At 39.7% G+C, this 14,971-nt stretch overlaps 1 protein-coding gene across 3 annotated transcripts in view; it reads right to left on the bottom strand.

The window, feature by feature from the left end:
- Positions 1-14,532, bottom strand: part of GOLPH3 (golgi phosphoprotein 3) — a 32,509-nt gene extending 17,977 nt beyond the window's left edge. The window contains exons 1-2 of one of the 3 annotated variants that reach the window (XM_054185138.1): positions 14,060-14,197; positions 12,659-12,784 (exon numbers count right to left, since the gene is read on the bottom strand). In XM_054185138.1, the coding sequence (XP_054041113.1) occupies positions 12,659-12,700 (42 nt within the window). In that variant the 5' untranslated portion in view covers positions 12,701-12,784; positions 14,060-14,197. Of the gene's footprint in view, positions 1-12,658; positions 12,814-14,059 lie in introns of all 3 variants that reach the window. The other 2 variants (XM_054185139.1, XM_054185137.1) reach the window with 2 other exon arrangements.
- Positions 14,533-14,971: the final 439 nt, after the last annotated feature.

The following is a 14,971-nucleotide window of genomic DNA, read 5'->3' as shown; positions in this document are numbered from 1 at the left end:
ACAATGGGCCCCTCAAGACCATCCTCAGATCCACACAGATTCACATTCAGCATTAGAGGTTGATATTAGGCCAAAATTTTGGCCTCAATTTATGAAGAACCCAACAGCAGAGCTTCTTGTCCTGGGATAATTCATGTAACACTGCCCAGTCTATATTTATCTTACTAAAAGCCTTTTCATTTCATATTCACACTTAACAGTAGTCCTTAAGTCCTCACCTAGCACTCTCTACTTAAAAGCAATCATAACCAAACTGAAATACACCAAACGATTAAAGGGGAAACTTATGAAGTAGAAACATCACCAGAACTACCCAAACCCTGAATTTCTGTTCTCAGAAAATTCCAAATTCTTCTTTTATGAAAGACACAAACAAAAAGACTTCAAGATTTAGTAAAGAATGCAATTTCTGAAACTACATGTAGAGACAGCAGAGATCCAATCTTGTTTTAACCCTTTCTACCCATGGTAGCCCCATCAGAAGGGGAGCTGGCCAACTGGGTAAGTAACAGAAGGACAAGATAAACAACGATTACAGCTTCTGAGGTGTTTGGAAGGCCTAACTCCGAAGCAATAAATCGGGCAGTCTGTCAAGAAGACATGAAACCTCTAACTTCAGGGTTTCTCAGCTAGGAGGCTCAATCTAGGTTAAAGCAAGCTTTACACTTTAGCAAACAGTAAATTCAGAATTTACAGGTAGCATGTTTTCTATTATAAGAATATTTCAGAGGAAAAATTTCAACCAGTTCTACTTGGATGCTGAAAGATAGAAAAATTAGACTTCCCAAACTCTGCTGGAGTTTGCTGTTCTTTTATTACTTCTGCATGGATGGCATTCAAATACTGTCTTGGTGCTTGCAATATAAAAGCCCGGAGACATAAAACTATTGTTTTGTTTATACACAAACAAGCATCTAGCTTTCCCGAGCAAGGGTTTCTTCCTTGCCATCTATTCTTTCCGATATGTGGCAGACTATTTTTATGGTATGTTCTCAGAAATCACAGATGACAAACATAATGGAAAACGTTCTGTGCCTGCTGGCATCATGGGAAGTTACTGAGGGTAATAATCTCCAGGTCCAATTAGTCTCTCCACCGCATTTACATGCCAACATAATAAAAATACAGTTTGGAAACCTGTAAAACATACAAGGTTCAGTTCTACTTTTCAGATGAGAACAGGAAGAAAGAGTTGTCAACGGATGTATAGCCTGAGATGGACTAATTAAAGAGAATATAGAACTTGGAAAAAGAAACTTTGAAAGTCAGTTCAGGTCATTTGTAGGATTGGGCAAAGCAAATTGAGTAGCCTGCTGGTATAAATTTTATGTGTGAGGCTGATTTTCACTTTGCGTAGCATAATTAGCAAAGAGCCTACTTCTAACATTTACACAGAATGTGTCACGAAGCAAGAATACCTGCAGGCTCACTTTGAATAGTTATCTCAATTCTGAGAAAGAGACTCATGTTTTGTATTTACATAAATGCAGGTATCTTTTCTTAGAGGTACTTAAAGTGGCAGTGGGAAACACCAGAGGAAAAAAGTGGGAAAATAAACTGAGGATAATATGACATACCAGTGTTTAATTACTTTCCCAGCATAAGCATCTCTTTCAAACCCCTATTTTCTGCACACCACTTCAATTATTTTTCCTTTGAGAGAGTCGTTCTAGTTTTACTGGCCTTTCAAATCAATGTCACAGCATCTCATTTCAACCTTTCACAAAACAATGTAACTTGAGAAGGTATGTCCTCCCCCATGCCTTCATTTTTAGCCATTTGAGGGCTAAACCCAAGAATGCAGTCCAACAAAGCCCGAACTGCTGTTGAAGACAAAAGTATCTGTTTTTTCACCCCATCGAAGGACATCACTGTTCTCTCTTGAGACCACAGTAGCACTTGTGTAGTCAGCTAGATGAGAAAGTAGTCTGTCTGAAAGCTAATGGTCAGTCTCCTCATCCAATTCACGGAGCTGAACAAATTTCAGAGACAGAGAAGGAACACAGCTGGGACAGACAACACAAGGCAAGAGCATCCCCTTCAGTGACAATTCACATTTCAATGGACAAACTGCTTTCAAAACCTGAATAGTTTTTGCAACCTGAAGAATTACAGCTAGAACTATTCACTTAGTTGTTGGGATAAAGAGCTTAAAAAAAAACCAAACCAAAACCCCAAATAAAAACACCCCATACATTATTGGGCTACCTATACTGAAGCCATTCATGAGCACAACCTGCTCAGAAAATATAAAAGGCTTAAGGTATCATGCACTATACTCACCACTACCTTCAGCTTCCTGATTTGAACCCTGATCATCATGAATTTGAAGTAAGATTATTTAAATCTGACAGGATGGCAATAGCATCCCTTTCTGATTCTCTAAAGCAATAGCAAGTTTTCAGACGTGCCTACTAGCCTACTATTAACCAGCACAAAGCACAGACAGGACGTAGTAATCCAAAATCATCTTCTGTCACCCACATGAATCCTACTGCAAAAGACAGGCAGAGACAATTTATCTCAAAATATGGGCTATGGCGAGTTGTATTTCATAATGGACTTGATCACAGCTGCAACAGAACTGTCACTTTTTTAGTCAAGGGGCTGCTCTCTGAAGTAGTAATTTTGGAATCTACAGAAAGACAGATGGGGAGGGCAGAGGGAAAAGAAGCAACAGCATATACTGTCCAGGTGCACTGCAGCAGGTTAGAAGTTAAGAGGAATTCTGATTTGCCATAGTTTTCATGTCAAGGATGGCTGTTCCCTTCCCCTTTCATTCCATCTCCAGCACAGGAATCTACTGCAAGCAACTTTACAACTTTAATGTGCTTCACAGCTATGACTGTGGATGACAAACACTGTTTTTAAGTATTTTGATTTTAATGAAGAGAACCAGCACACTGAAAAGCACAGGGCTATCATATACCACCAAAAGAAGAGAAGCATCAATACACTGTTTCTTTTACTTAGTCTCTCTACAGTTACTAATACTACTTTTGAAAGCAGTTGGAATCACCTGAAGAACACCTACAAGACATCTCCTTAAAGCTGTTCCCAAATCCAAACAAAAATATAAGCAGTATGTGTTCAGTAATAATGAAAGTACCTGGTTTATTATAAATTATGTTTTAGTACAGAATTTCAATCCTTTCTGGTGACCCAAAAGCTTCATTTTATGAATTCCAAATGCATTTATCATCAGTATTCTTCTACAACAGAAACACTACATCCTCTTGGATGTTTATGTAAAGTCATACAATTAAATAGAGATATCAGGAGACATCAGCAGTAGAGGACAAAGAAGAATAAGTGAACGCCAGATTCTGACATCTTTACACAATTCTGTGGTTCCTGTCCTTTTACCTGCAAGTAAAATTGCTGATTAGAAAGAAAAATTGCTTGCTGTTGTTGCAGGTAAGTACATCTCTTCTTTGTGATTATGTAACTATAAGCAGAAATCATAAGAAGATCAAAATCAAGAACTGAGATAACTGAGTTACTGTTATATGTTTTAAGACTTTTTTATATCTAAAGAATCCATAAAGTTAGTATTTTACTTAGGAACTTCGTTATTCTGTAAGGAATAACTAATACAATTTCTGAATCTCTTGAAGCAGGTGGAAGTCAGCAAGACTGATGCTACATATGCTGAATTTAATACTGAGCATAAAAGTATTTGTCCAACATATCTGATAACTGCCTTTTTCAGTAAAACCTAAAAACTTCAACCACATCCTTTTGCAGAGCAGGAAATATTAGAAAATAAGGTATATAATATACCTTACATTAGAAATAGGGTAAGCTTTAAAATAGTTTATCTAAGTGGGTTTTTTCCAGCATACTGTTGCAAGAACCTTCTCAACGTAAAAATAAGCAAACAGGTCTTGTAAAAGTTAACACAAAATTAGAAAAACACACAAACTTTTCCAAGTTCTCAATGACAAATAGAAATGCTGGTCAATACTAGGAGAACTAATTGTATATTTATTCTATTAATTAGAAGCCCTTAGATCCCCTCATGCAGCCAGCCAGCCAGGATTTGTTCCTTCTCAACCAGGTCCTTATACGAATTTTTATAAATCTCGGATTCAGCTATTCAAGTAACCTTAGACAGGCTATAAACATATAAAGGATCCTAAACTCAGGCGAGAGCCAATTAAAAGTCTTTTTACCAGCATAACTAAACATACCTGTAAGAAGCTGGAGGAAACAAACAATAGAAAACAATGATGGGAGAGGAGAAAAAGGAAAAGCTTCATTGCAACATTCATCGAAGACAGCTTGGAATGTCAAAAATTATTTCAGCCCTCAAGGCAAAAATAAGCTGCTCTCACCACAGGTAACTCATTACATTAACTGATCCATTTTCACCTTCAGCGGATCAAAAAGATCTGTTCTTTTCTTTCCAATGCAGGTTATTGTAATCTAATCTACCTGAAGATGAGTGTAATCACAGCAAAGAAGCTGCAGCTGACTAAGTCTCAAACAAGAAAAGATGATGTGGTCAAATTATGAACATGCTTTAATGACCTAGAGATTCTCTGTTATTTTCTAATATCTATGCAATACACATATATTAATTTATTTAATCTAATAGCTGTCGATTTATTATTACCTCTAAGAAAATCTAATACTCCATGACACTGCAGTACTACATAACGCCAGACATTACAACACAAAACCAAATTCAGCTTCTGTGGCAGCATTCACTGGCAATACCCATATCAATTTCCTCTGGCCAGGAACTACGTGTGGTTTTATCCAGGCTACTGATACTCAGCTGAAAATATATTGTTCAGGGTTAAGGTCTTGCTTAAATAACTCTTCAATAATAGTTTCAATCTCTTCCCTCTTCTACGGGCCTGTAAGACAGGAGAGAACAAAAGTCTCCACAATTCTGGAACAGAAGAATGACAGTAAACTGAGAAGACGTTCAAAATTTTTTTGTCGTGTTTAGGTTCTAAGACAACAAACAACCCTGAAACGCAAAACTGACTTTTGGTTTTGACAGCAATAAGATTCAATAAAATTTATAATTATCTAGAAAATTATGAAAAGACAAACCCTCTATTTTTCTTTTAGAATTGTTTTCACATCTACTGTCTGCTGGATTTTGTCACTGCTTCTCTAGACAAACTGTTTTAAAACATATGTGGTTAAAGACATTACCCAGCTTCTCCTGACAGGAATGCATTCAGAGAAGGCTACTTTGTACATACTATATAGACATATAATATATGTAATAACCAAAACTGAGAGATTAATTTTTCAGGTAGCTCTTAAACAGGTACAAAGGAATTTCAGACTCAGTTAAAAAAATAAATACAGTTTTATCTATCTATGTAATTGGAAAAAAAATGCATTCCTGAAGATAAAATAATTTTAGGAGATATTAATTCCTTTTACCAGTCATCCTTCAAAAACAATAATTAAAAGGTAAAACCAACATGCCCGGAACTTGTGAATATTCAAAATATTCAAGTAAGACACCTGCTAAAGGAATACTCTGGATTTTCTCCCAGCTGCAAGTCATTTGCAATTAAAATGAACTGGATTCCTCTTCATCCTCTTCACACTAGATTAAGGGTCTATGCCAACCTATACCTAGCAAGCTCTTTGCTGCAAACCGTACTTTTCAAGTTAGCCGTCACCTTCTCAACCCAGAAGGTTGCAGGAACATCTCATGATACATCCTGACCTACAGAACTTTTGAAAATTATTATCTGTTTAAGAAAGAAACGCAAGCCAGAGCACAGAACTGTTTATTACTGGAATACTACAATGTGAGGACTCTGATGTCTGACTGCGGTCCCTCTTGATTTCCTCTTTTGATGCAAATGAAATCATTAGCCATTTTACTGGAACATAAATTGTAGCCTAGTTATAAATAGAAGATAAGTTAGCGAGGAATATCTCTGAAGTGTTCTGACAGCCAACACTAGAAATACTTCAGGAAAGCAGCATACATATTCTACAAAGCACTGTGTCATTGACAAAAAACTTGTCAGGTATTTGATTAACCTGCCACCGCATTTAGGAATAAACAAGACATAGCAACTGCTGTTGACTACTGAAAGCACTAATGCCAAATGCTATTGACCACTTACACATGCATACATTACATAGACACATCTCTTCACTAAAATGAAAGTAATTAAAAAATGTAACTTTGCCGAAGAGGAGACAACTAACACATGCACACTGCTGAACCCTTAAGGGACCCCTGAACAAATCAACATTTAACAATCTGACTGTTCATTTAGGAATGAAAAGACAAACGTAGAAGCCTAACTTTCAGCGTGATTAAGTGTATACACATGCAGATAATGACTTCAAATATTTGCACGGCCCTTGTAAAGCCACCGTCCATCAGGGTCCAATCTCTATTCTCAATAGTTTGTGCAAAGTAAAGATGTAACTAATTTGTTCCATAACCTGCAAATTCATTTCTACACTACCAGCTATTGCCACCAAGCATAAAATCTGACATTTATTTGAAAGAAATGTTTAACTAGAACTGTTGGTTAAATCCTCCACATCAGATATTTCACTAAAAAAACAAGTCTTCCCACGGCAGTAAGCAAATATAGCAAAGACCAGAAAAACAGCTTGTATCCTGCCTAGATGTAACAACCAGAAGCTTACAACACAAACACATTTAGTGTCTCCTAGTGGTGGGTTGACCCTGGCTGGCACCTAAATCCCACATAACCACTCCCCCAACCGCCCCCCCCCCACCTCAGCTCACCAGGATGGGGAGAGAGAACAGGAAGAGCAAAACTGAAAAAAACAAAACTGAGTGACGCAAAACACTCCGTCATCACCTCCCACAAGCAGACTGCTGCCCAGCCAGTCCTTGAGCAATGACCACATACCCACTCACCCACGCCCTCCCCTCCCTTTTCATTGCTGACTGTGACACTACACAGCATGGTACAACCCCCCTTCAGTAGGGTCAGCTGTCCTGGCTGTCCCCGCTCCCAGCCTCTTGAGCACCCCAACCTAGTCACTGGGAGGTGGGCAGAGCAAGAAACAGGGGAGGCCTTGACCCTGGGCAAACACTGTTCAGCAACAGATAAACATGGGTGTGTTATCAACACTGTTCTGTGTTATCAACACTGATTTGGTCAAAAATCAAAAACAATGCACCATATTGGCTGCTATGAAGAAAATTAACTCTATCCCAGACAGGTCCCAAACACTTCTCTTAAAAACAGTAAGAAAAACTTTTTAATACAGACAAAGAGGTCTAACATTGGCTGACTAAATAACAGGTGGAAGTTTCATTAACATTGACTAGCTAGGCAACCATTAAAACTACAATTCCCTCCTCCAGGCTTATACTGTATCTGCCCCCAAATATAAGAGCTATCCCTCCCTTCTACCTTTCCCTCTGCAGTGTCCACAGTTTAAAACACTATGTAAAGCACTGCGTTATTTCATATTGTGGAGCTGTACAACATTTCATTTTGAGGGATTTGCATTAGGTCATTAATGTGGATGGATTTCCAGAGTCATGTTTTGGGTGTTTAATAAAAAAAAAAACAAAACAACTATGCATAAGGGATAGGAATTCCTCTCCTCTTTGTCTAAACTTACGCTAGTTTCCTTTCAGTTTGTTCTCTCACTTTTTTGCACCTTTAAGTGAAACAATTTTCAAGAAACAGAATATCTCATAATAATGCCATGTCAACTTTTTCAGAATTCCACTCATTGGACTGTTCTCACATTAGAAGGCACAACTTCTTCCATTTACTAACTGGAAATTGTACTATACTGTACATACTAACTGTAAACTGAAAGTCTCAGCCACACACTGCAGATCCTGCTGAAGCAGAAGTTCCATTTAAATATCCAGCACAAGCAAAGCAGTTGCAATTAGAGCTTCCTAAGTGATTAGTATAGATCAAACATCCATCTGGCATTTATCTCAATGTAGCCAATAAATGTTATACCTGCCTTCTCCACTGTGCAATGCAGAAGACATACTGAAATGGCAAAGTAATATGTAAGGAATGCTTACATTGGTAGAAACTGTGGAATGCAGAGGTGCCAAAGTAAAATCAAGTGTCTACTGAAGTCAAAAAATGGAAGTGCAATGTGCTGTGGTGTACAAGAATGACGGGCTAAATAGAAACCTCATGGTACAGCCCACATACAAAACACACCTCGCCTGGCAGCTAAGGACTCTAAGTAATACAACCATAATGCTATCAAGTAAGACCATAAAGACAGATGACTAGGAAGCGTATAGCAATAAGCAGCTTATAAGTGCTTAAAAGAGTATCAGTGGCAGAAAGATATGCAAAAAGCCCAACACACTAATTTCCTGGTGTGATGAATAAATCCTGTAACATCCACAAATAATAAGAGAGCTATGAATGCAATATTTCTCCAATTACAAAGATCTATCTTAGAAGGCATACATTTCATTATCTTAATAGTCCATCACAAACAGGGAAAAGAAATAAAAACAGGGGTTGCAACGCAGTAGTTTCGTGTAAAATATACTGGAGGAGGTGGGAAAGACTTGACATGCATAGTACTGATTTGCACCCAGATTAACAGCATAGGCATAGTACCACACACCTGTGTGCTCATACTCATCCAGGTTTACATACAGTGCACTTAGAGGAAGAGAACAGTTGTGCACTATTTTATACTAACTTTGTAATTTTTAAGTCTGAAAACTGTATGTGAAATCATTCTTCAGTAAAGTTTTGTAAGTATTTCTGAAAGTAAATAAATTATCAGGGAAAACCCAGTTTAAACTGACACATGCTAAGCTATTATTTTTTTCTTTCTTTAGTAGAGGTTATGAGAAAACAGACTGAGAATGTTGTCTATGCGGAGGAAAGCAAGCCACACATTTACTCCAGACTACCTTCCCTTTCCCTGAGCAATGCAACACAGAAGTGAGCATGTGTTGCAGTAATTAATTGCTCTGTGAGTAAGAAGGTAATTCTTGAATATACTGTCGGCACCACTCAGCCTGGTCAATTTAGCCTTGCAAAGAAGGCCTATTACATATAGCTTAACTAATTGAGATAAATGATGCAGTACTTGAACTACTTTAGGATCAAAGAAAACCTGAAATAATACTACTTTTTCTTCAATACAAAATGTTAGTTTTCAGTTCTATGATTACTTCCCTTCTAGCAATTAGCAGCAATACTTTCTTATATATATTTCATGCAAATTTTTTAATAAAAATTGCTTTAGTTCTTTAAGAACACTTCAAAAAACTGACAAACCTCACTAGAAAGGCTTTGACAATGTTTTTGTCTTTCTCCTACACTAGACAGCTTGACATGAAAGAAGGGACTACACTACACTCGAAGCTGTTCATGAATAAATAATACAAATTACAGACTATAGCCATGCTATAAGAGCAGGGATAACTAGTTGCATGCAGAATCATGAAATATAAACACCACTGCCACACAAAGTCAACTAGTATCCAAAATGCTGCTTTCAAACCAGCGTGTCCTCCAAAGAGCCCAAAAGCAGGATTTACTCAGGAGCACAGTAAAGAGGCACTTTACTGCATCTTGTAGCACACAGAATTTGGGTACTCCTCGTCCCACACCTATCTTCTCCTAGCCTGCAATTTCTGTATGGACATGAAATAGAAAAAGGACAAAAAAGGTAGGCAACTATGAAGGAAGACTTTTTCATCATAGACATTACACACTTTGTTGTTATTAGGCCCTGAACACTTTGAGAAAAAGCACGTCTTTGTCAAGGTTTCAACACATTCATACATCACTCTTCAACTGAAATGTGAATTCCCAGTAGACGCACGCCTCTTCATGTTTCACTCATTTGTCTCAGAAATTTTCCAGCAAAACTCAGGAGCTTTCAAGTTGACATACTGGCTATTGCTGAAACTTTTTTAATGAGTTAAAACAAAAAAAAAAAAATACTAAGAAGATACAGACAACACAAACCAGCACATCTGAAGCAAGCAAACTAGCTCCCCCATAACTCATTTCAATACAACGAAAAATATCATAAGCTGGAGACTTTCACGTGAACTATCTGGACAAAAAGCTGTGCTGCAATACTAAATCTTCGGCAATAAATGACCTTTCTGAAGGCCAAACACGAGTAGCAAAGATCTAAGATAATTTCTGTACCTAACGAAGTGATTTAACATTACTTCATTCTCACAAATGACATTTTAGTCTTCATCACAGAAAGGGTAAATAAAACCAGAAATATTTACTATTACAGTAGAATGCAGTACATGACACTTATTTCGGTATATTTACATGAGATTTCTTTCAGCAAATTAGGAATTAGTTACAGATCAAATAAAAATTTTATCTTAGTAGTTGCCATGTCTCTATAGCTGTTTGAGTTTGTTTAGTTGTGGCACATTGTATAGAGGACAGGAGCAGCTGTGTGCATTGCTGTATTTGAATAGAATCCCAACATGTACTGAGGGAGAACTCCAAAAAGGAAAAGAAAAAAAAGAAAAGACAAAAGAACACTCTACATGTACAAAATACTTAAGTGCAACAGTTGTAGAGCACAGCCACATAGCAAACTCTCAGTTTTCTATGGGACTGAGTTACGAGATGTCTGGAAAAGCTGTAATGAACAAACTGGCCTGTACTCATCTCTTAGCTGTTGTTTTTAAATAAGCTAACTTTTAATATTTATCACTCCCTTCTTTTGGGAACGATGACCTCAGACGCTTCAGTAGTTCTACAGAATAACCTCCTTTCTGCTGTGGCTTTGACCTATCTAACTGCAATACTATTTTTAACCTAATACAGCAAAGTATTTTATTTCAGTGAGTATTTTTTATTCCTATAGCAACAGGCTAGTGCTCTACTCTAAATGGATGAACACACCTCCATTTCCCAGCTATGTTTCTGAAGGGTTTCCAAATAAGTACAGGTGTTCTTGTGATCCCCCCTGAAGAATTAGAGTAATATATTTTGAACCACTATATTACCTGCTCCTCCAAGGACACCATATCTGTCACGTTAAGCAAGCACATATTTCAACACATATAGCTTATAACCTGTCTTGACCTTGGAATATTATGTATACACAGAAGATACAATGGAATAGGAACCATTGGTGGAAAAGAGTGGTGGCAACCAGTACACATGCAGCATGTACAATCTAATTGGGCCAAACATGACAAAAAAAGAAAAAAAAAAAAGGCCCTGTCCAGGAAGCATGTGCAAATGCACTTAATTGTGTTCGAGCATTAATAATGGGATTGAGGCATGCTGTGTTTGTTTTAAGGTAGCCAGACATTCCCATCACTGAACCCATACTGCAGCGACAACCAGGCAACAACTCAAAAATTTTGCTGTGGTTGTTACAATCACTGCCCTGTCCTGAAAGTAGGATTCACCTAAATAGCCAACAATCTCCTAGAAACACTGCACTCATCAATCCATCACTGCCTGGATCTTCCTGAAAAACTCTCTCCTAAGAGTAAAGGCTCAGCCACCTACACTTAAAAATTATAAATGGTAGCTCCATACATGCAAGGTATTTTGCACACTATTTACATGGTGTTAAGCCATATTCAACGGTGTTTAACTTTAGAAAAAACATTAACCAAAAACCTGAAAGCTAATTTATCGATGACTTTTCTGAGTGAAAAGCTATCTTCAGGGAAACATGTTCTTTGACCAATCCAGACTCCTTTTTTAATATTTTTTACTTATTTGAAACTCAACATTACATTATTTTATCCTGTTGGAATAAACAGGAAGGATGTTACCAGCATTAAATTTACTGGCTTTCAATTGACCTCGTAGCTCACACACCTGTCTTTGCCTTTCCCTTAGGCTTTGTGTAGTTTCACAACTATACTTTACGGACTCTATATTGCTTTTCTCTGCTTGCTTTCATGAGAAAGTCTCACACAAACATCATGGGAAATCAATTTTATTGGAAATAAAAATATTGTAAAAAACATTTCCAGATGCATACATAAGTTTTGCTCACTTATTCCTGGAACAATAGAGAACAAAAAAAAATTCATCTTTGAAAATACATCTATAGTTTTAGTCCCAGTTTTAAAAGGAAAAAAAAGTGAAGACAAAGTGGTTTACATAGTGTAAGAAAGAGGGCTACATGCAGACTCAAAACAAAAATACAAACCCTAGTGATTCATGTCTAAGAAAGCTCAGAAATGGCGTACGCTACAGCTTCTGCACATAAGCCCCCTACCCTAGAGATGACATTATAATTCTTTTTGTCTGACATCTCAACTGCAAAATCCCAAGGGAGTTACGAATATTCGTGCCACTGTAATCATTCAGTTCCTTTTTCCATACAAAGGAATATTAGATCATCTGCAGTGTGTGTCACTACTGCACCTCGCAAAGTTAAACAATTTATAATTTTGATGCACACCAGTGCAAAGCTGGATTTTCATGCCCAATGTTAACTATTAACTTTTGATTACTAGGAAGACTTGGACTATATATTCTTTTTAGGCAGACAGAATGCTCCCTCCCTTGAAATCTTTATAGCCTGAGGCCCACAAATTCAGCAGATTTAGCACACGATTGTGGAAAAAAAAAAAGAGCTGAAAGATCACCCAGTTTATCCCACCTTCCTCAAGGCGACACCTCCTAGGCAATCCTGCCAGGTATCCGTCTTGTCACACCTAACTTACTTTCTCAAAACTGTTCAGGTTGTAGAAACGAGAAATGCGCATATGCACAAGTCTTCAATTCAACAGGTGGAAGCACATCACTGTGAATAACTACTGAGTTTATCAGGATGCCATGGCAAGGTCCACCTGAAAAAACGGGATTACAAGAATATGGCCTAAAATAACACAATTGGAAAGATAAATAAAATACGTTATTGTAGCAGGCATATATACAGATATACCCACACACATTAAAAAACAAGTGTTAACCAGGAAAACTACTCTTCAATCTATTCATTATCAACCAGTGAATTTATTTTAGATGCAACTCACTGTCAGAGAACATCCCTCCCCTATTATTCTGTGCTCACGAACACACACGGTTTTAAAAGACTTCCACCCAAATCAATAACCTGGCTTCATTAATTCATTTACCACTAAAAAAAAAAAGGAGGTTGCTTAACTAAATTCATATTGTAACTCTTACCTAAAATAAAGGCATACCATCCTTCACCACACACCACATCAAACTAAACTGTGTCCCTAAAAGAACTGACTTTCTGCAGCGTGCATGCTTTTTATATTGATTATCTCTTTCAAATGAAACAAAAATCTGACACACTGGCAGAAGTACACCTTCCTCAATGACTGTTATTCACTATATCCTGACAAACAATTAAGCTATAAATTCAGTAAAAACACAGAACTATACAATAACGCTACTTCCTCATTTTCACAGACTTCTCCTTACTGAAGGCCCATTTCTGTCATATGTATCTCCCCTGATTTTAAAACCTTTTTCACATGCATTAGTCTGGAAAGTCTTAGTAGAAAGTGCTAAGCATCCTAAAGCACCTGAGAACCCCACTAAGTACCATAGAGTTGTATCTGACAAAATACACTGGAGTAGACAAGTCTTCCACATTAAAGCCATGGGTAAGTTGTAGAAGAAGGAGTATAAATATCACAGATCTACCCAGGCCTCCAAATCAACCATCAACGCTGACCAGATGCCGTGGCCCTCATCTCCAAGTCCCTGTCTTGTTCCAAGCCGTACACCACCTTCCTTGAGATGCCACAAATATGACAGCCCCTCTGTGACCCCCACACCCAACGACCGATCCAAACACTCTGCCAGGCTCCCCCTCCCCAAAATCCAAGCACTTTCCCTACGTCCTCCAAAGAGCCGAGCCTGTTCCAGCATGTGCCCCTACCCCCGGCAACTCCACCGTCGCCAGCAACGCCTCTGCCCCCAGCCCGCAGAAACACTCACCCAGCAGCGCCCTTGTCCCCATCCCACCTGCACCCTACCGACACTTAATGCTCCCCGTTCCATAAGCCCCCGAATAACCGCTGTCCCCTCAGACACCCCCCAGCACCACCATGCCCCCTTAACCTCCCCCTGCCCGGCTCGGGCCGCACCTCACGGTCCTTGAGGCCCAGCAGCAGCACCTCCTCCATGAGGGTCAGCCGCGTTTCCTTGGAGTCGCCCTTCTCGTCGTCGCCGGACTCGTCCCGGCGGTTTTCATCCTCCGGGCCTCCCCCCGCTCCCCGCTCCTTGTCGGCGGCGGCGCTGCGAGAGGCCTCGGTCCGGCGCTGCACCAGGCCGGAGCTGCGCTGGGTCAGGGAAGTCATGGCTGGAGGCGGCGGGAGGGCAGAGGCCCGCCGCGGGGAGAGGGGCTTGGCAACAGCTCGGGAGGAGGCAAGGAGAAGGGAACGGCAGCCGCCTCCGCCCTATCGGCACCGAGCAAGCGTCCGGCCGGAGGGAGTCATGGGGAGCGGGGCTCGACCGCAGCGGGGGAGGCGGAGGCGGCGGGGGCCAGCGTCCCCCCCTGCGACGGCCGAGCTGGCGGAGGCGGCTTCTCCTCCAATATGGCGGCGCGGGCTGATGTCAGCGGAGGATGTGGCAGCGCCGAGCGGGGGGGGGGCGCCGGAAGGGGCCGCGGGCGGTAGGGGCGTGGCCGACGCGCGCGAGCCCCGGCGGCCGTTCCTGACCGTTAGCGACCGTTTGCCGGTGCTGTGGAGAACCGTTTGTGCAAGGCCCCGGGCGAGGGGCCGGCCGGTGCTGCACTCTGCGGAATTGATAGTTCTTTTTTGTTTAAAAAGTGCCTTATTTCCAACCTTAAATCCGCTTGATTTCATTTTTAGGCACAAGGCCCTGTCCCATTGCTAGTGCAGCTCCCCAGGAATCTTTCTCTCTCTCCCTCTCTTTATATTTCTCTCTCTCTCCCCCTCTCTGTATAGATATATATGTGTGTATATCTGTATCTATCTAGATACGTATACTCATCAGTTATGAGCACACAGGTGAGCTCCCAGAAGTCCTGACTTCAA

This window comes from Rissa tridactyla, chromosome Z (genome assembly GCF_028500815.1).
Source record: "Rissa tridactyla isolate bRisTri1 chromosome Z, bRisTri1.patW.cur.20221130, whole genome shotgun sequence".
NCBI lineage: Eukaryota > Metazoa > Chordata > Aves > Charadriiformes > Laridae > Rissa > Rissa tridactyla.
The sequence above is the reverse complement of the archived record's forward strand: the minus strand, read 5'-3'. Positions and strand labels throughout refer to the sequence as shown.